Raw genomic sequence first — 21,600 nt, 5'->3', positions numbered from 1 at the left:
TTGTTTTATATATTATGATATTGTATTATGTGATCAAATACAATAACGTTTAACACAATACAATGTCATACCATACGTTACAATATCATATCTCATCATTGTTTATTATGGTATTTTATTGTATTATATGATATATCTTGTAAATATGATAGGATGCAATATTTAATTTTATATTATTGTATTGATTAACATATGAACATATGATTATCATACAATTTTTTAACAGATGATATACGATATTGTGTCAAAACAGAATCCATGGATATCCAAGATCATAAAGTATGATTTTCATTTAATATGATAAAGGTGGTCTCATAAAGGTGAAGTCTCATAAGGGTGATGACTCGTCTCGGTGAGCTTTGTAATCTGTGATTACCTATGTTTACATTTAAATAATGGAAGTTATGCAAATAATGATAAATGTTTTGCGAGGTTTATCCAAGGTAACAAAATGCAAGCTCATTAAAGAAAATAATAGTCCTGTGGGATCAATTTTCTGAGATAAGGATCGAGTTACATTGTACCATAAGAGAAAGTAAGGAAAACTAATTGCATCTGTCAAGACTCATATAAGAAACATGTTCAAGATTTTTCATTTACTGCAAGGGGAGGGGTTATTGTCATTGTGGTTTTTTTCTCTTTAATAAATGAAAAAAATATTACATACAGAAATTTGTAAACGAATTGTATGTGTATTTACAGTGAAGTTTGGAAATTTTGGAAAAAAGTTGTTATAGCTCTAGAATGTTTTTTATTTATGTGTCATAAACCTTTCTGATTCAATTATATATTTTTGTTACTTAAATTAAAAGTTATATAATATCTTGCATAGGATCTTCTTTTTTTTTTTTGGGGGGGGGGGGGGGGGGATGGTATTCAATAAAGGTTAATATGTCAAAGATTAAGTACATGCCAAAATAAGTAAAATTCAGATATTTAATTTTTGTTAATCCACCCAAGGGCTATATGGCACGATATCCTTTGAACACCCATATAAAGCCATTATTGCTTAGGTGAGCAATGTGGCCCATTTGGGCCTCTTGTTGGAGCTGGTTAAAGATTTTGAAGCAGTTGCCCTCTGATGATTATATTTTCATTATTACTGGTCTTAACTTCACCAACTTGCGGGAATGGATGGTGCATCTTATGATACTTATGCACTTGACAGGCTTGAATGCTGAATCTGAGCTATAGGTTTCAGATACCAGGGTTCGACATTAACCTTAGTCCGTTAGTCACAGACTAATTGGTTTTGAGTCGGACTAACAAAATTTCTGTCTAATCATTCCGGTTGGACTAATAAAAAAAACTGCTTAAAAAAATGTGTAAATTATCGATGTTGCAAAGCCACGGCAATATTGTCGACAACTTCCTGGAAAACTCTGAGTTTATTTTTACAGTAAATTGATATATGATACATTTTGGTGATTATAGAGTTACCGAGTGAAAACAACAGAGGTATGCAGGATGTTATGGATGATTTGGTAAATTTTTTGCCCTAAGGGTAGGTAACGAGCACACATGTTCACAACAACCCTGGTTTCGATAGAGACGCTTAGGTGTTTAAAAAAAAATAAACTGAAAGGTGAAAGGAAATTTCTTGTTGTTTAATTTAAATGATTTGTGTTTAAATCATTTGTCTTAAATTGCTTATTATTTATACCTGGTTTTTAAAGAACTTAAATAACAAAAAGAACATGGTAGCTCAACGCCCTGATCTATTGCACAGATCTATTTTTAACATCTGTAATGGCGGCTTCTACCATGTACATGGAGATAGTGAATACGCAGCTTCTTGCTATATACTGAATAGTACAATACAACTAAGCCAGTGATTAACCTGTAAGAAAAAAACATCAAAAAATTCCTTGTGATCTATGATACCCATCCCTTCTTACAAATTCTAATAAAAACAGTGTTTTTTATTAGACAAAAAACGGTAATGCATTTCATTTATTTTTGACGGACTAATAAAATTGCCTGCGGACTAGTTAAAGTTAACAGACACTAGTCCGGCAGGACTAATGCATAAAAAAGTTAGTGTCGACCCCTGGATACTGGATGAGGTTAAGGTTTTGAGCTAGTTGAGGGTTTTAGAGCAGGTGCCCATTGATAGACAAATCTTAGTTATTATTGGCTCAGTCTTTATCTAATTTGAATAGATGATGCATCTTGTGATTATAAAAATTATATGATACTATTATCATAAGATATTGTATAAATTCATAAGCAATATAATATTTTATATAATTGTATTGATAAACATTGTATTTTTCAACATATGATATGCATGTACTATATTGTGTTGAAACAGTGTCCATAAATATACAAGATTATTAACTATAATTTTCATATAGTATGATAAAGTTGGTCTTATCAAGATGATGCCTCATAAATGTGATGCCTTGTCTCTGTTGGCTTTATAATTTGTAATTCCCTATGTTTTTTTTTAAAAACAGAGCATGAGAGTTCTGTTAAGGAGAGAACTTGCCATGATGGTACTCTTGGAAACAGTCCAAAGGGATTTGGAAGGAGTCAATCTGCAGGTAAGATATGAATATGTTTTTCTACATTTTGTTGGCATTAATTTTCATTGGATCTTGTCTCACAAGAATGAAAAACATTCTAGATAAAAACGGCCATTTTATAGTGGTTAAACGAAGGTATTTATCAGGTGTAGGGAAATTTAACAGTCAATAAATTGATTCTTGCATTTTTAGCTCACATGATCTGAAAGCTGAAGCGAGCTGTTCTGATCACATATCCCCGCAAACGAAGTTTAGGGTATATTTTGGAATCACCTTGTCTTTCTGTCTGTCCGTCTGTAGGTGCAATTTTGTTCCCCGTATAGAATATTTTACTGTTGCATAGAATAGTCTGAAAATGACTATATATAGTTTGAGCTTAAAATGGCCCCTTAAAATGAACATCATCATTTTACTGTACTTCTTTGTTTTATTTGTACAAATATACATTTGAAGTTTTTTCATAATTTTTATTTTGATTTAAGTGCCCACAACTTAAGAATATGACATCATAAAGTTTACCTTTTCCCTCCATGTTCGCATTTTTAGCATTAAACGGCTTGTTTTGAAGCAGTTCTTCCTCAAGGAAACATTGTGCGATTGCTTGAACAAACAAAATATTTTTACCAAAGATGTATCTACCGTATTTTTCGGGGCATAGGCCGGTATTTTTTTCCTCCGATGAGCGAGCCCCGGCCTATCCCCCGGGATCGGGTATTCTTAGACTCAAAGTTAAAAAAATTTAACAGTAAAATATAAAATCCACTGTTTTTATCCGTTGTACTGTTGTAGCAATTTATTATGAGGGTTGGGTTTTTTTCATCCGTTTGAACTATTGTTCGATAGTTGTCCCGTTGATAATTTTTGTAATGAAATCGTGAGTAATAAAATGTACAGTACTGTACGAGGTATTTCTTTACAATCCCAATCAAAAGAATTTTTTTCCCACGTTCGTGTATGAACCCTGGAAACTATTATTGCGTAGTAAAAAAGAAAACGAAACCGGGTAGAATGTAATATGACGGAATTTTGGTGAATTCTTCATGTCTGCGTTCGTAGGAATCACTGGTCTTGGGTGTAGAATAAATCAAATGCTATGTGTTTTTACAATTAATTTTCTGTTGGATGAAATAACGGTATTCTGGTGTCGTGTGTATATACAAAGGTGTGAAACTCGTGACTAAAACACAGCCTGGGGGCACGTAGCCTAGTGTACACTGTTACACTTCATTGCATTAACTGTGTTTTTAGCATTACAACTTCTCTGCATAATGACAAGTCACTATTTAATTAATTAATAGAAAGAACACAAATTAAATATTTTATTTTCTCATTCATAGCGATTACGGGGGATAACTCTATTTGAATATGAAACCACGTGTTGAGCTAATGGACGCTATATACCCCGTATTTACAAGTAGCTTTCAAAGTATAACTTGATTAAATGAGATTTAGCAATAAGGTATTAATAAAATATAAAAGGTTTGGTAAAATATTATACTTAGTTCTACCAGACAGAACCACGGAGGTTGGTGTTGCAATTAAATTTACACTATGTAAAATTATGATACAAAACAATATACCGACGAATACGGAAGAGAACAAACAGCCACAAAACACAGATTAATTTTTAAAAATTGCTTAAAATATATATGTTAAGCAAATTTAATAACTTTAATTACTCTTTTGACTTTCTACATCGATATTCTGAAAGTATATACTTAATACGGTGACTTTCTTAATTGGCGGTCATACTTTCACTATAGTAATCATCGATTGAAAATCGGCTTATCCCTCAATTCAGCTAGTCTAAGGATTTTTCTTGAATTCTGTCTGAAAATTAGCAATTCGGCCTATGCCCCACATCGACATATGCCCCGAAAAATACGGTAAGTCTGCAATAATTAAATCTGACAAAAAGTTTGTTCTTGTTCAAAGATTCACTCTATATTTTTCATTAAAAAAAGAATGGAAAATGTCAATTTTTGTCTGATTTTGACTGGATTTTAAAAATAGCGCCACTATTTGTCAAACACCATCTGAAGATGACAATGCATCTGCATTTTTTATTAAGATTGGCAAAAATTTAATGATTTTATGACAGTTTTCATTTTCCTTATCATATATATATATATATATATATATATATATATATATATATATATATATATATATGAAAAAAATCACAACACCGAAATAAACTCAACTAGTTTCATTTTAAATCATCAGGAGTAATGAAAAAAATCACAACACCGAAATAAACTCAATGAAAAAAATCACAACACCGAAATAAACTCAATGAAAAAAATCACAACACCAAAATAAACTCAATGAAAAATATATATATATATATATATATATATATATATATATATATATATATATATATATAAATCCTTTCAAATTTTATTGATTAACTAATAGTATACTCTCTAAAGCAATAAAAATATATGTTTTTTGTCCTTTTTTAGCTCACCTTAGCTGAAAGCTCAATTTTAACCAAATTGGGTACTAAGCATTCTTATCGGAAGGCAAATATTAGTTGCGAAAATGAAAGACCGATCTTTATTCAAATTGGAGCAAAACCTCGAAACTGAAGAAAAAGGGGGGTGCATTTTTAAAAATCTTCTTCTCAAGAACTACAGAGTCAAATTCAATGTAATTTACCTTAAATAATTCTTATGGAAAGGAAATTATAAATAGTAAAAACTATGGGCTAATTCTGTTTCAAATCTGAGTTATTAGGAAAATAATAATAAAGAAAAAGCATGTTTCAATCAGTTTATAGCTTCGGGTTCGGTAATCTTTAAGTCTTGGTAGCCAAAACCGGACCGGGGCAAATTAAAAGATCAGCAGTTATTAATCTGCCAATCTCATTAAAATTTTCTGGATATGTTACGGACCAGTATATTTGTATTCACTGTAAATATTGCTTCAAAACAATGCATATTTATACCCCCGCAAAGTTTAGAGGGGTATATTGGTTTCACCCTGTTTGTCTGTCCGTCTGTCTGTCCGTCCATCTGTCTGTAGACTCAACTTTGTCCACCCTATATAATTTTTTACTACTGCATGGAACAGTCTGAAAATTTGTACATATGTTGATCACCATCTGAAGATGTGCACCTGCAATTTTTTTGAAGATCAGACAAGTTTTAATGATTTTATGACAGTTTTCATTTTCCTTATTCTATATATTGTACACTTATGTTGTAGAGTAAGGGAGGTAATCCTTACAGATTTTATGAATTATTAATAGTATTAAAACACTCTAAAATATATTTATATGAATACATTCAGATGGAGGTTTTTTAGCTCACCGAGACGAAGTCAGGGGGAGCTTATGCTATACCCTCGGCGTCGGCGTCGGCGTCGGCGTCCGGACCTGGTTAAAGTTTTTGTTGCAGGTCCTGTATCTAAGCTATTACTTGCCCTATCTTCACCAAACTTGCATGGATGATGCATCTGGACCTACTTATGGACTTGAAAGACTTGGATGCTGAATCTGAGTCCTAAATTTCAGATGCTGGAGGAGGTTAAGGTTGTTGGACCAGGTTAAAGTTTTTGTTGCAGGTGCCCTTTGATAGCAATATCTAAGTTACTGCAGGTCCGTACTTCACCAAACTTGCATGGATGGTGTGTCTTATGATACTGATGCACCCGATAGGCTTGAGTGCTGATTCTGAGCTAAAGGTTTCGGATGCTGGAGGAGGTTAAGGTTTTTGGAGCAGGTTAAAGTTTTTGTTGCAGGTGCCCTTTGATAGCAATATCTAAGTTACTGCTGGTCCGTACTTCACCAAACTTGCATGGATTGTGTGTCTTATAATACTGATGCACCAGGCAGGCTTGGGTGCTGAATCTGAGCTATAGGTTACAGATGCTGAAGGAGGTTAAGGTTTTTAGAGCTGGTTAAAGTTTTTGTTGCAGGTGCCCTCTGATGATTATATCTTAGTTACTACTTGTCCTAACTTCACCAGACTTCCATGGATGGTGCGTCTTATGATACTGATGCACCAGACAGGCTTGAATGCTGAATCTGAGCCATAGGTTTCGGATGCTGGAGGAGGTTAAGGTTTTTGGAGCTAGTAAAAGTTTTTGAAACAGGTGCCCTCTGATGACTATATCTTAGTTATTATTTGTCCTAACTTCACCAGACTTCCAGTCTTATGATACTGATGCACCTGACAGGCTTGAATGCTGAGTCTGAGCCATAGGTTTCAGATGCTGGATATGGTTAAGTTTTTTGGAACAGGTCACATGTTGAATAGATAATAGTACTATTTCAAACTCGCATAGTTGATTAAACTGTAAAATGAATGAATCACAGAGGAAGCTTCAGTTGCAGAGCTTGATCTCCATTATCAAGGATGCTAAAAAATATATCTTAGTTATTACAGGTCCTAACTTCACCAAACTTGAATGGATGGTGTGTCTTATGATACAGATGCACCTGACAGGCATGGATGTTGAATCTGAGCCATAGGTTGCGGATGCTGGAGCAGGTTAAGGTTTTAATTGCTAGTGCCCTCTGATGATGATATCTCTGAACTTCACCAAACTTGCATGGAAATGCGTCTTATGTATACTGATGCACCTGACAGGCTTGAATGCTGAATCTGAGCCATAGGTTTCGGATGCTGGATAATGTTTAGTTTTTTTGGAACAGGTCACATGTTTTATAGATGATAGCTTGCATAGTTGATTTGACTATATTTTAAATGAAACACAGAGGTTGCTTCAGATGCAGAGCCTGATCTCCATTATCAAGGATGCTAAAGAAATCTCCTACCTCACTCAAACCTGCTCGATAGATAGATGTGTTTGTTGATATGATATAGTATTGTATAGTATGAAACAATATTGTTTAATATGATACAATATAATATCATATGTAATATTATTAAAAGTTATATGATACGATATGATATTTTATCAATTTTTTTGATATTTTATGTTATGATAATGTATCATGATATCGTCATGTATAGTATTGTATACTATGATACAATATTGTATAATATTATATTGTATTATTAATTTATTATTTTATCACGTGATACTATTACATAAGATATTGCAAAATATAATATTGTATCCTATGATACAATATTGTATATTCTATAATATTGTATCATATGATATTGTATTTGTAATGATATTAGTTTCTGTAATATAGAATTATATCACATGAAATTGTATAATATGATACTTTTATATTTTATAATATCGTATCATACGATATTGTATAATATGATATTGGTTTATAATATGATATATTTTCACATCACATGAAATTGTTTTGTATGATATTGTAAAATATATTATTGTATCAAATGATACAATATGTATAATATGATATTGTATTATATAATATTTTACTATATCACATAATATTGTATCATATGATACAATATCATATTATGTATCAAAAATGATACAATTTCATACTATATAATACAATATAATATCATATGTTTCAATGTTATGATGTATTATGTAATATGATATCATATTATAAAACTATATTGTTTTATATATTATGATATTGTATTATGTGATCAAATACAATAACGTATAACACAATATAATATCATATCATACGTTACAATATCATATCTCATCATTGTTTATTATGGTATTTTATTGTATTATATGATATTTGTTGTAAATATGATAGGATGCAATATTTAATTTTATATTATTGTTTTGATTAACATATGAACATATGATTATCATACAATTTTTTAACATATGATATAAGATATTGTGTCAAAACAGAATCCATGAATATCCAAGATCATAAAGTATGATTTTCATTTAATATGATAAAGGTGGTCTCATAAGGGTGATGTCTCGTCTCGGTGAGCTTTGTAATCTGTGATTACCTATGTTTGTCTTTATGTCTTAACTAAATTTATTTTCTATAACTATTCTATCAACTGACAATGCAAATTTTTTTTTTGCTAATGATAAATTCTTAGGAGCTAATAAGAACATCAAAGACAAGTGTGGCTGAATTCATGGTTTAGATGGAGCATGTGTTTAGGGAAAATTGATAATCTGTAAAATTGGCGTTGGTTTTGGGGCTATTTTAAAACTGTTTCATGTAAACCAAAAGTTTCTTTAATTAATATAAGGAAATAAAAAATATCAGTATTAATGATAGTTTATAAGTTAATTAAGAAGTTAATAATTTTTTTAAAAAGTTGTTTAAATTTTTTAGTCAAGTAAATTGAAGTGACCCTAAAGGGCACTAAATTAGAAATTACATGTTTAAATAATTCTTAATGGTGCAAGCCTAGCATGAAATTAACACAGGCAATTGGTAAATAAACAAACAGTAAAATGTGTACACAGGTAAGGTCAATCCTGTGTGCGGTCATCCGGAACAACTCTCGATGTCGGTAGCGTTCATCTTACGAAGAAGTGAGCCACCCGTGTGCGTTGAAGTGAAACTAATGCCCTGTAGAGTTACTGTGTACACAAAAGGGGTGTCAACTAATTAAACAAAGGAATATACAGGAGTTAGAGGGTGGGAAATTATTATTACACGGTCACAATCATATCAGATTAACCGAAAATGATGTTTTTTTTCGATCAGATTATCAGGAAAAAATATAAAGGGATATATAAGAAATTGTTCGGTGTTTTGATATTATATCAGATTAACCGAATTATCAGATTAACCGCAATCAGATTAAGTGGAACCCTCTGTTTAGTGAAAAACTAAACAGGCGGGATATAAACTGGCCGCTCATGGCGAGTGGCCGCTGAATAAAGGTAGCCGTAACAGCAGGTGCAACTGTAGTAAAAATGTATTAAATCTTAAAATATCATCTTGGTTATGATGTCCACTACTAGTAGCTCCTCGACTTAAATTGTAAAATTCATGGCCCAAGGATCAGGGGTTTAGGAAAAGGGGGGGGCGGCCCAATATAGTGTTAATGCATATAATGTTTAAAAATCTTCTCTATTCTCACATCTGTATGAAAAACTGACTTTTTAATTATGTTTACCAGGAAGTCCTCCACTAAAATTTCAAATTTCATGTCCCCTGGAGTATGGGTTTTGACTCTAGGGCAAGGCCAAAATGGATTTATAAGTGTTAATGCATATAATGTTTAAAAATTATCTTCTTTACTCCCACACACCTGAAAGGAAAACTAAATTCATGATTTTGTAGACCAGATCTTTTAAGTTTTTCCCTAAAATTATAGGTTTCATAGTTCTTTTTGAAAGATTTCAGGCAGGGAGGTGGTCGTCATTACAAATTTATAATTTTTCTACTCTAGAATGAAACATAATTAAATGCATATATGAGACTCCTCGACAACTTTGTGTATTGGTTATATGCTACTCGAGTGACTGTTAAAGCCTATTCGCCTCCTGTTTATTTGTTTTTTGTTTTGTTCTTTTTCTTTTCTTTTTTTTGTTAAATACAGTTAAATATCGATATCTCGAAGTTCGAGGGACCACGGAAAAACTTCGAGATATCTGGGTGTTCGAGATATCCGAAGTCGAAATTCTTCGACTCCATTAGCGTTTTTGTTTTTGTCCTGACATGTTAACACAGGAAGTCCTTATATGCACTATAATTTGAGAACCGGTATGAACGGAAATAAAAAGACGGAATATTGAAACGATGTTTTATTTATAGACATTTATAGACATTGCACATATACACTTAGATAAGAATTTATGTCTTTGCTGTGTTGAGACATGTTGTTGAATGATGTACAGAATTCTGTACCATCTTTTATAGCCAAAGACAAATGTGTTAATTGTTTGATTTTTGTTCACATTAGAAATAAAATTTGTTATATTTAAATCAGCGCATTGGTAATTTATCATGATTTAGTGTGTGTTATTAAATATATTTTTGGTATATTATTCATTAAGTAGAAGTTCACTTTGATCATGCATCGATATCGATTATACGATAATTTACGCTGCGCTATTTGGTAATTGAGTGACCGTGAACTTGTTTGCTTTATAAGTAGCGTGCATCATTATTCATATTATCGGTAATGTTAGGGGTGCTTACTTTTGGGAGCTGTGAACTTGTTTGTTTTATCAATCACCAGAGTATATACCCAAGCTGTTATAATAATTACCGTGTCATCGATAGCTGCACTGGCTAAGCGTGGAGTTAATAGACTATCAGTCTTGAGAAAAGGTGTGAATTGCCGCGGGCGAGAATAACGAGGACACGACATGCGGGGTGCGATTAGCAGACCGGAAAATTGACTTCACTTCGAGATAACCAGGGTAAAATTTGTTATTGGGACCGTAAACATACTTCGACATAAGCGGGGTATTCGAGATAACCGTATTCGAGATATCAGTAGTTTTTTAAATCATATATATAGGGAAAACGGCCGGGACCGGCGGCCGACTTCGACATAACCGGGGTATTCGAGATATCCCATGTTCGAGATACCGATATTCACCTGTACATTGCCTCAATTTATGCCTCAGTTAGATTGGACATGGACAAGATTTAATAACATGTGAATTAAGTAAGATGTTGTTTGTGGCATATGGATAATTTCCTTAAATTGGTCACATGAAGACCTTTTATATCTTCTACTCATTGACAACGAATTTATGCCCTGTTTACAAGACATTATGTAGATTCTCATCTATATTTGATATTTGTTAAGAAATAATGTAATAAAGGGATCAGTAAAGTTAGTATATTACATTGTCATGTAATGACTGTGTATGTGATGATACCTCAGATTGGTAAATTTACTGATCAGGGATCATCCATTGTGCCCAATCACAACATGACTATGCAACTTATTCAAGGTATATTAAGAAGAAATGGTTAATATATTAAGAAGGATATATAATTTGAATTGCTGTAAACCAACATTTATTTGTGTGCGAGAAATATACACAAGATTTGCGAGAGCCTGCCCTCTTCATCGCGAATATTTCTTGCCACGAACTAGTCTTTGCAGTATGGGTGTTATATCAAAATGAGTGTGGATAAAATAGTGGTCCCAAACAAGATTACTGTAGAATCATTATAATTCGTAGTGGCTCAGTTTTCATGGCATTCGTGGGTATCCCACCCCCACGAATTTAAATACTCAACGAAACAATTTTGGAAAGAGTTGTCTTTGTTACTGAAACATTTTTACTGACACATCCACGAATGTACCTCTCCATGAATGAGCAAAAAAGTCACAATCCACAAAAATTGGTCCCCACGAACTTAAATGATTCCACAGTATCTCCGGTAAATCGCAAAATAAATTCGTCACGAATAAAAGTTGGTTTACAGTATTTGATTTTTTTTTCAGTGGAATTATCCTCACTCAGCCAGATGCAAAGTACACATCAGCAAGGTATTCCTTCCTTAGGTGATTCTTGTGGCACTGCTGGTCTTTCAGAGAGAGAAAGTTCCTTGTTGTCAGCTAATTTGATGAGCGGGAGTCATTCTCTGGAGAGCAGTCTCAGTAGGAGTTGTTCTTTCCCACAGTAAGTTAGTCATGGCAGCCAGGATTTTTTTTTTTATAACTGCGCAATCAGTTTATTTGATAACTTTATAAAAAGATTGCTGTAATTTGCTCTCATAATATTGAAGGTGAGGGCTTATCGGTGCCCTTTCTAAAATGAAGGGCAGCTTCTTCTTTCAAAGGGAGAAAATTTAGAATTAATAAAAGTTTGTTGGCATTTTCATATATGTTAAATCTACCACTTTACGCGGAAGTCTCCCGCTTTTTATACAGTACAGTGAATATTTTGTAATATGTTAAAGAAGCGAAAATGTTCATCTTCCAGTTATTTTTCCATACATGACAAATTTTATCATGTTTGGTATTTAGGGGTTTTAAGGGGCTAGAAGTCTTACGACATTGATGCAAATTAATTTTAGAATTTTGATGCAGAAGGTCTTGATCGCCTTTTGCAAAATTTTTAATTCTTCTAAAATATATTAGGCCTCCTCGATCCTGATTACGGAGCAGAAATTCATTTTCATGTTTTATTTTGAAAACAAAAATTTCATAGCGGAATGCATGAACGGAAATACTTTTTTCAATCAAATCATTGTATGTGTTATTGTTATATATTCCAACACCCTATTAACTTGAGAGGTCTGACACAAGACAAGTGCATAATTCACCGGGAATTGTAAATCAAACATGGACCATGCGACAAGTTAACAGGTGACTGTTTACTTAATGGCAAGAACTATTTTGAAGCAGGGCACAGTGGATAAATATTCAAAGACTCGGGAATCTAATAAAGATTGGAGCATTTTAGACATAATAAAATGTAAATCTGTAAGTGTAACCATATAGCGCGCATTACAAACGATATCAGCAGTCTTAATGTACTCCCGCAGTATTCTGAGCTACATTTTACAAAAGAACTTACGACAAAGTCGTAAATATTTACAGTCTCATAAAATGATCTATAAAGAACAAAATTTACATGAAACCATTTGTTTACAAATAGTTCTTTACCCATAACTATATTTCCCAGCCATAAGAATAAATAATTGATTAGAATCACTGCCTGAAAAAATGGGGTAATAATTAATGCGCAACGTCCACTTTTGATCTAATTTTAACAGGAAAAAATATGTATTTTTATGCCCCCCTTCGAAGAAGGGAGGGCATATTGCTTTGCTGCTGTCTATCAGTCGGTCGGTCCGCCAACAGTTTCCGTTCATTTTCTTCACAGAGGATGAACATATTGATATGAAATTTAGTAAACAGGTTTATCATGATAATATTTAGGTCAAGTTCATTATTGGGTGCGATCAAGCAATTTTCGACAGAGTTATGGCCCCTTGGACATAGAAAAATTCCAGTTATTTGCAGTTTCCGCTCATTTTCTTAGCAGAGGATGAACATATTGAAATGAGATTTGGTACACAGGTTTATCATGATAATATCTAGGTCAAGTTTAATATTGGGTATAATAGAGCAATTTTTGACAGAGTTATGGCCCTTGGACCTAGAAAAGTTCCAGTTATTTGCAGTTTCCGCTCATTTTCTTCACAGAGGATGAACATATTGAAATAAAATTTGGTATACAGGTTTATCATGATGATATCTAGGTCAAGTTCGATATTGGGTATAATAGAACAATTTTCGACAGAGTTATGGCCCTTGGATGTAGAAAAATCCCAGATATTTGCAGTTTCCGCTCATTTTCTTCGCAGAGGATAAACATTTTACGTTCATTTTCTTTGTTGATGTTTCCAAGGGAGGGGGGCATAAGTGTTTCACAAACAGACTTAACAGTATAATATGAAATTAGTTGCTAGCTATACCCTTGCTCTGAATTAGGAGAAGGGGATATACTGTTTTACCCTTGTATTTCTGTCTGTCTGTCCATCAGTCCGTCTGTCTGTCTGTCAATAACAAAAAGGACTGCGAACAATAGCATTGTCTAGCTGCCTAGCTAAAAGTCATTTTTTGAAAGTTGTCTCGAAACAAAAATTCTTTTTAAGGGGTTTTAATTACTGTTATTTAGCATATTTTTACCAAAGGGTTTGTTGTTTCACGGGGGGGGGGGGGGGGGGGGGGGGGGGGGGGGGGGGGGGGGGGGGGGATGGGGACGACATATGTCTACAGACCGAAATACATTCCCAAAAATTTCAAACAAAGAACTGGGTACGGTGAACAGCAAAATCGGCCCTGTTTTCAAAATTAATGAAATTTTAAGTGAAATATTTGGAGGATTAACCGGTTTCAAAACAGTTTGATTTTATTAAATATCTTGTGCGGTTTCCATATAATAGTTATCTAAACATAGCATTGTTTATAGCGCTATTCAGTTAACCAATAACGTCATGACGTCATGAAATGTATTGATAACGTTCTTCAAATAATTAATAATTACAGAAAGGATGTTCTGGTATATAATGGAAATAAAGACATATTTTATACATTATTTATTTGCATTTTGCAGTGATAAATTATGCAATTATGTTTCATGCTATATAAATTTATGCATCATCATAATAGTTTGCATTCTCTCACCAGAGGTCGTGTAACGCAAGTTTCGCTTGCATCTCCATCAATGCCCAATGTAAAAGATTAATGTACAAACTGAGACAATGGGCAATATGTATTTAAAATCAATGTATAGTTTATTTTTTTTTATCTAAAAGCATGATAATAAACAAATCAATTTTAATGTTTAATGCATGTGAACATCTTTCTTACAAAATTACCTAACACTCAAAGGATGAGATCTCTGATGCTTTGAATAAACCAACTGGGAGGGGGTCAAATGATTTTTTATTTACATTTGTTTTGTAACAACTATCTATACTACTATACTAAAATAATAGACTCGAATTTTTGGGCTTTAACAGAGAAATTGGAAGAGTACTGTGATTTGTTTTATATATTTCAAACATCATTTGTACCTGAAAATTACCTATTTGTTTTTATTTTTTCTCAATCAAGCTTCGCTTATTTAAGAAATGAACTCATGCAATGTCTACCCAAGTTATACTTGTATAACCTGGGTTGGGGCAATTTACGCTTTATAATCCGCGAAGCGGATTATAAAAAAGCGTAAATTGCTCCAACCCAGGTTATACGAGTTAACCTGGGTTGGGGCAATTTACGCTTTATAATCCGCGAAGCGGATTATAAAAAAGCGTAAATTGCTCCAACCCCAGGTTATACGAGTATAACTTGGGTAGATATTGAGTTCATTCCTTATAATTTAATTTTCTGGAATTTGCTGTACAAATTGAGTCCGTTTTACTTTTAAAAATGATATAAATCTGTTCAAAATTCAAACGTAACGTCAAGTGAATTAGTACGTTGGTGCATTGTGACGTGTCTTGTGACGTGCAAACCAGGTTATACAAATTTAACTAAATTTTTCCAATCAAATGCTGCGTTACAACCAGAATTAAATTATTATTAATTAAATAAAGATTCCTAACAAAAAAAACTGGAAATCATCTGAACTTTTTACAATCTTGCGCAAAAAATCCGGAGAGTTCCGAATGTCAATATGGTGTGTAAATATTGAAGGGAGTAAAAAACGTTGATGAAAAAGTGTTGAATTTGAATAAAAAAATTTTGATAAAAGTATAAGAAAGTAATGCAGCTTCATCAATTTTCTCCAAAATTGTTTCGGAGCGATTCTGCAAATTTTTGCTACATTACGGGTATACGGGAAGCTTAGCTTTAAGTGTGATGAAGGCCTTGCTGTCTCGAAACACAGTTAAATTTTTCTAACTAAGCAGAGTGTAGTGAAATTAATAGCATATTTTTAGGCTTAAAGCTGGGTTATGTAAATGTAAACAATACAGTGTGTCGATGTATCTATATGGTGAATATCCGATATCATATGCAATGTCACCCCATGCACGCACGGGTCAAAGTCTGGTATATATTATACTTTAGATTGAATGTTTTAGAAGAAATTTATCGAAGAAACACTATGCACACTTGATTACTAATTGATTTAAGTACATTTAGTAAGACAAGCGAATTATTTCTTTTCAAGATGAATGAAACCGATCAATTGATAAAAAATCGGGACACACGCCTGTTCGGTGATTAAATTCCCTCAGTAAATATTCCAGCGACATGAATATATATTTGACAATGTTTTAATCTGAACTGTTATTGTTTGTTAATAATGATAATCTAACACCAATTATTACATACAGTCTACTGTAATAGATAGTTTAGATCGATCAAGAAATAATTAACGCATGTATTAATAAAACATACATAAACGATGTAAAAAAGTATTTAATGTATTTTCTATAATTAAAGTTGTCATTTAAAAAACTAAACAGCTAGATCTATCATTAGTTTTGAATCCTACATTCTTACGCAAAATGTTGTATTTTTTTTTATAGTACTGTAGAATTGATTTTTGCCTTGTAATACTTTCTTCAGCCAAGTTTCAAAAATTGATGTGGTGGTTTTGTGTGTATTTATGTGTATTTATTTATCTATATGTGTCCATCCTTTATTCATACTTCACCTATTTGTGTTTACTTGTTGTATCGAGTTTTTCCCCCTTTGATTATCATCCGTCCGGGTTAGTCGCGCCCGGGTCTATAGTACCATGCCAGGATTTGTTGTTTTTTAAGTACTTTGAATATTATGAGGTGATACTTTTGGTCGGGTAATCAAATTAAATAAAGCCCGAAGGGCTTTATGATAGATTTAATCACGACTCGACCGTATCATCTTATGGTATTCAAAGGATGATTTCTTTTTAATTATATTTAAATAATTTTCAGGTTTTGTATGATTAAAAATTTGAATTTTAAATAAGCAAACCCTGCTTGCGCCCCAACTATACGTCCTTTGACTTTACTGGACTGTATAGTACAAAATCACAGTTTTCACACTGAAAAATGTAAATATTATATAATATATATACGTGACTAACCCCTAGACAGTCCCGTTACAGAGATTAATGACATTCATGTACTAATAAATATACTGGGCGCTTAAAATGCATGCACATAGGAATATGTATTTTGTTTGCTGACAATTAAATATAGACACAACTTTACATTTTGTTGACAGTGTTTATTTCAGAAATTCCTGTTCTATCAATTAGTGTTAGATCAGAACAGTTGAGAAAAGGAGATCTAGCAAAAATTTTATTGATGCAGGTATCAAAGAAATTTTTTGACCAATCAGAAGCACTAATACCTTGTATAACTTAAATTACGTCTATAAATCAAGAATGATTTTCCCTTACATTTTACTTCAATTTTTTAGATACTGATTTTTGAAGTCTGGTTGTTAAAATCCTATAAGGCAAAGTAAAACTGCAAGCAAATAAATTTTTTCAATTTTTTTTTACCAAACATCACTGTTTTTGTAATATGTGTAATAGAACGTTCCCACCAGTAAGTGTTAAATAATTTCATACAGAAATATCAATGGCAATAACTTATTACAGCTTTGTTTGCATGCCTTTCAAAAATAAAAAATAAATCGACTGGAGCAGTAACGTGAAGGTGATGCTTTGTAATATGTTAGAAACAATATCCAACAAATGTATCAAACAATATTGCATGCCAAAATAAATAATGTGTTAAAATTTCAAGCATCTGCAATAAATAGTTGCTGAGAAATCTTTGACGAAAAGAACTGGGTACGCTAAGCATCACATATCGGCCCTGTCAAAATGTGAAAAATCAAACTCATGATATCTTTAATATGTTCGCCGGAATAATTCATGTATGACACCCCCTGTATGAAAATAACTTCCGTTTGCTAAAATTCACGTGCGTTTGGTTAATTGTAAACTCCGAAACTGGACAATGTATACGGATTTTGTAAAATATATAGATTTTTGTAATGATTGATTTGAAATTTCTACAAGGCCGCATTCGAGTACATACACCAAAATTTCAAAATAGCACATTATAATATTAGACTGCTTATTAACATGAAAAAGGAAAAAATTATTTACAAGACTGCGGCCACTTTCGTTTTTGAATTTTTTCTATTTTCAAGATGAACAAAAAAATGGATGCTTTCATTGGTCAGCTAAGACGTAAGATCATAGTTTCTTGATTATGACCATGCCTTAATAAATACTTACCGTATTTTTCGGGGCATAGGCCGGTATTTTTTTTCTCCGATAAGCGAGCCCCGGCCTATCCCCGGGGATCGGCTAATCGTAGACTCGGAGTTGGAAAAAATTAAACAGTAAAATATAAAATCCACTGTTTTTATCCATTGTACAAGCTGCATCTCTACTGCCAACCAAAGCTTCCATATTTGGATACACAACGTGCTGTGCAGTACTAATTTAAATATTTGGAACATGCTGCAACTCTACTGCCAACCAAAGTTTCCATATTTGGATACACAATGCTGCTCTGCAGTACTAATTTAAATATTTGAAACATGCTGCAACTCTGCTGCCAACCAAAGCTTCCATATTTGGGTATACAGTACTGCTGTGCAGTAGATATTTGAAACCCACTGCAACAGGTCTACTGCTTAGCAGCACTATTTAGTACTGCAGGCCAGTAGACTGTAGAGATATTCAAGAATTCTACTGCAGGGCAGCATATACTGCCTGGCAGTATATACTGTCTGGCTGTCTTGTTTGCAGTACAATTGCAGTCTTAATTAACATATTTGAAACATACTGCAAGTCTGCTGCTTCATTGTATTTTTCCATTTAAAAGCTCTGCAGTACATTTGCAGCACTACTGTAGCTCTACTGATAGTCTACTGGGATTTTATACTGATAATGTGCTGCATATGTACTGCATTTATGCTGCAATTCTGTAAGGGAAAATTAATTAGAAACTACTTTGCTGACATATTCGTGCTCTTTTATGGAATATGCAAAAATAAGCATTTTACAAAACAGAAAAGTATTTTGTTAGTTACGATTATAATTAATGATTAAAATAAATACTAAAATTTATGATGAATAATCAATGAGAACTCTTGAACAGCGAACTTTTTTCATATGAAAAATTCGCTCCTGCTTAATTGAAAACCCCTCATGTAAGGTAATACGTGCATGATCTCAATCTCGCAAAGTTGTCTTCTTTTTTCTTTTGCAGAATGTATGATTCGATTGTAGAGAATGATCGAATACATTTCAAAGCATTTCCAAAATTATGGAGATTAAGTATTTATATCGAAGGGACGCCCTGGCTCATTTTGCGCAAATACCGTGAAATGAAAGTTTGTCACATTGTAGGTTTTGAATTTACTGGGTGGGTGTAATAAAAATAAAAATTAACAACAAGACAACAATTGTCATTTGAATTTTGTATTTACACCCAGCCAGTAAATTTAAAACTTTTAACATAACAGTTTTCCCATAACTTATATGAATTTTAAAATAATGCTTTTGTAAAATTTGACAATTCTCAATTTACCGTTAATTTAATCATTATAGACGGTCCAAACAGTACATACAAATGTATTTCTAGCTGAGCCTTTTGATCAACAGCTTAGCGCATCGAATATATTCAATTCAGCATGACTTTCTGCAAGGGGATGAAAATATTATTATCATTAAGAATTTCTACAGATTTTACATGTGGTGTAAACAAAATTTAAAAAATAGGAATTTTGAATTTCGAAAAAATTTTCAGCAAGCAATTGCGAGCTTATTATTGCAGTAAAAAGATTCAATATTTTGGTACATGTGCAACTTCTATTTTTTTATCTAACTGTGTTTAAAAAGGGAAATACCCAAGATGAGGAGAAAAGGGCTGTAATGTCTCTTTGAAGCTCATTTTAAAAATAATATACAGGTAGATCTTGTAATGCCGTAATCCACTTTTAAAAGAAAACATGTACGTGCACATTCTGTCAAATGCTTTTACACTTTTTTTCACGCGCAATACTCTAATCAACTATTAATAGTAAAAACACACTTACGTACTTCCCAACTTGCTTTGAAATTGACAGTGTTGGCAAGACATGAAGGATTATTCAGGCCTCACTGCACATGGCTTGGGTACCTATATGCACCCACTAAGGGGGGGGAGGGATGCATTAAAGGGTGAAATCTGGATTTTTAATTCATTATCCTTATAGTAGGTTTAGTATGCGAGCCAAATGTGTAGATTCAAGTTTGTTCAAACCATGATCCTCGGGGGTACAGCGGGGCCAAAATTGGGGGTCAAATTTGAAATCGACAGTGTTGGCAAGACATGCAGGATTATTCAGGCCTCACTGCACATGGCCTGGGTACCTATGCACCCACTAACTGGGAGGGGGGGGATGCGTTAAAGGGTGAAATCTGGATTTCTAATTCATTATCCTTATACATGTAGTAGGTTTAGTATGCGAGCCAAATGTGTAGATTCAAGTTTGTTCAAAACATGATCCTCGGGGGTATAGTGGGGCCAAAATTGGGGGTCGAATTTTTACATAGGAATATATAGAGAAAATTCTTTAAAAATCGCTTCTTCTCAAGAATCAATTGTTCAGAAAAACTGTAACATTTGAAAGCATCCTCAGGTAGTGTAGATTTAAGTTTTTCAAATCATGATCCCTTGGGGTACGGTGGTGCTACAATTGGGGGTCGAATTTTTACATAGGAATATGTTGAGAAAGTTCTTTAAAAATCTTCTTCTCAAAAACCAATTGTTCAGTAAAGCTGTAACTTGTGTTGAAGCATCCTCAGGTAGTGTAGATTCCAGTTTGTAGAAATCATGATCCCCGGGGGATACGGTGGGGCCACACAAGGGGTTCAAATTTGGATATATAGGTTTATATTTTTATGAACAGTTGTTTCAGATCATTTTGAGAATGGCAATGGTCAATATTTGATATAACAGTTACAAAAGGTGCCCAACATAAAAATATTTTTAAAATTATTTTTTTAAAACAGCAAGGATCAATTTTACTCCTTCTTTGTCCCGATATTTTGGGTATGACTTCATAAAATTGATTCATTTATGTCTGGTGTTGCTCAGGTGAGCGATTTGGACCATGGGCCTCTTGTTCCTAGTTCATTTATAAGTACGATATTTTTTTAGATCATCGGAAAACTTCTGTTGAGAGCATTTTAACACGCCATGTATATAGACATGTATACACAAGCAAGCGTGTTTTCCTCGAGGCTTCACACCTCTTTCAATATAGGCTCCACCCCTCATACATGCCAACTTTTGAAAATCTCCATGGGGGATTTTACGCGCGACGACATTTTCCTAGAAGGAAATTTCGCAGCGTTTTGTCGTGTAATTGCTTTTCATAAACAATTGAACTCTTGGAAATTTATCTTTTATCATTTATCCTCATGTGTTTATCAATCAATCTCCTCTTTCAAATGAAATCAAGAATAAAGTACATAATTAACTTTATTTTCATATATTAAATCAATCTTTAAAATCTCAACAAACAATTATAAACATCATGGTATAGCAGCACAAAAAGCACTACGTTCTGCAATGCAGTTGGCAAACAGGACCTCTGATCTCTTGACATCTACAATTAAAAATAAATAATTAACACAGGGCGAAAAACCATCTTTAAGCAAGTCCTTAAAGGTGGCTTAAAGGTGACTTAAAGGAGCTTAAAGGCTATACAACCTTTAAGCCGCCTTTAAGTCACCTTTAAGCAAG

General features: G+C 33.1%; 1 protein-coding gene across 1 annotated transcript in view; it reads left to right on the top strand.

Moving 5' to 3' along the window:
* The window catches only part of LOC105325916 (protein bicaudal C homolog 1-A), a 294,873-nt gene that overhangs the window by 172,243 nt on the left and 101,030 nt on the right, over positions 1 to 21,600 (top strand). Inside the window, exons 12-13 of the mRNA XM_034458287.2 lie at positions 2,460 to 2,546; positions 11,837 to 12,014. Of these exons, the coding sequence (XP_034314178.2) occupies positions 2,460 to 2,546; positions 11,837 to 12,014 (265 nt within the window). The remainder of the gene's footprint in view (positions 1 to 2,459; positions 2,547 to 11,836; positions 12,015 to 21,600) is intronic.

This window comes from Magallana gigas, chromosome 7, assembly GCF_963853765.1.
Source record: "Magallana gigas chromosome 7, xbMagGiga1.1, whole genome shotgun sequence".
Taxonomy (NCBI): Eukaryota; Metazoa; Mollusca; class Bivalvia; order Ostreida; family Ostreidae; genus Magallana; species Magallana gigas.
Note: the sequence above shows the minus strand (reverse complement) of the source record. Positions and strands in the feature narration are given on the sequence as shown.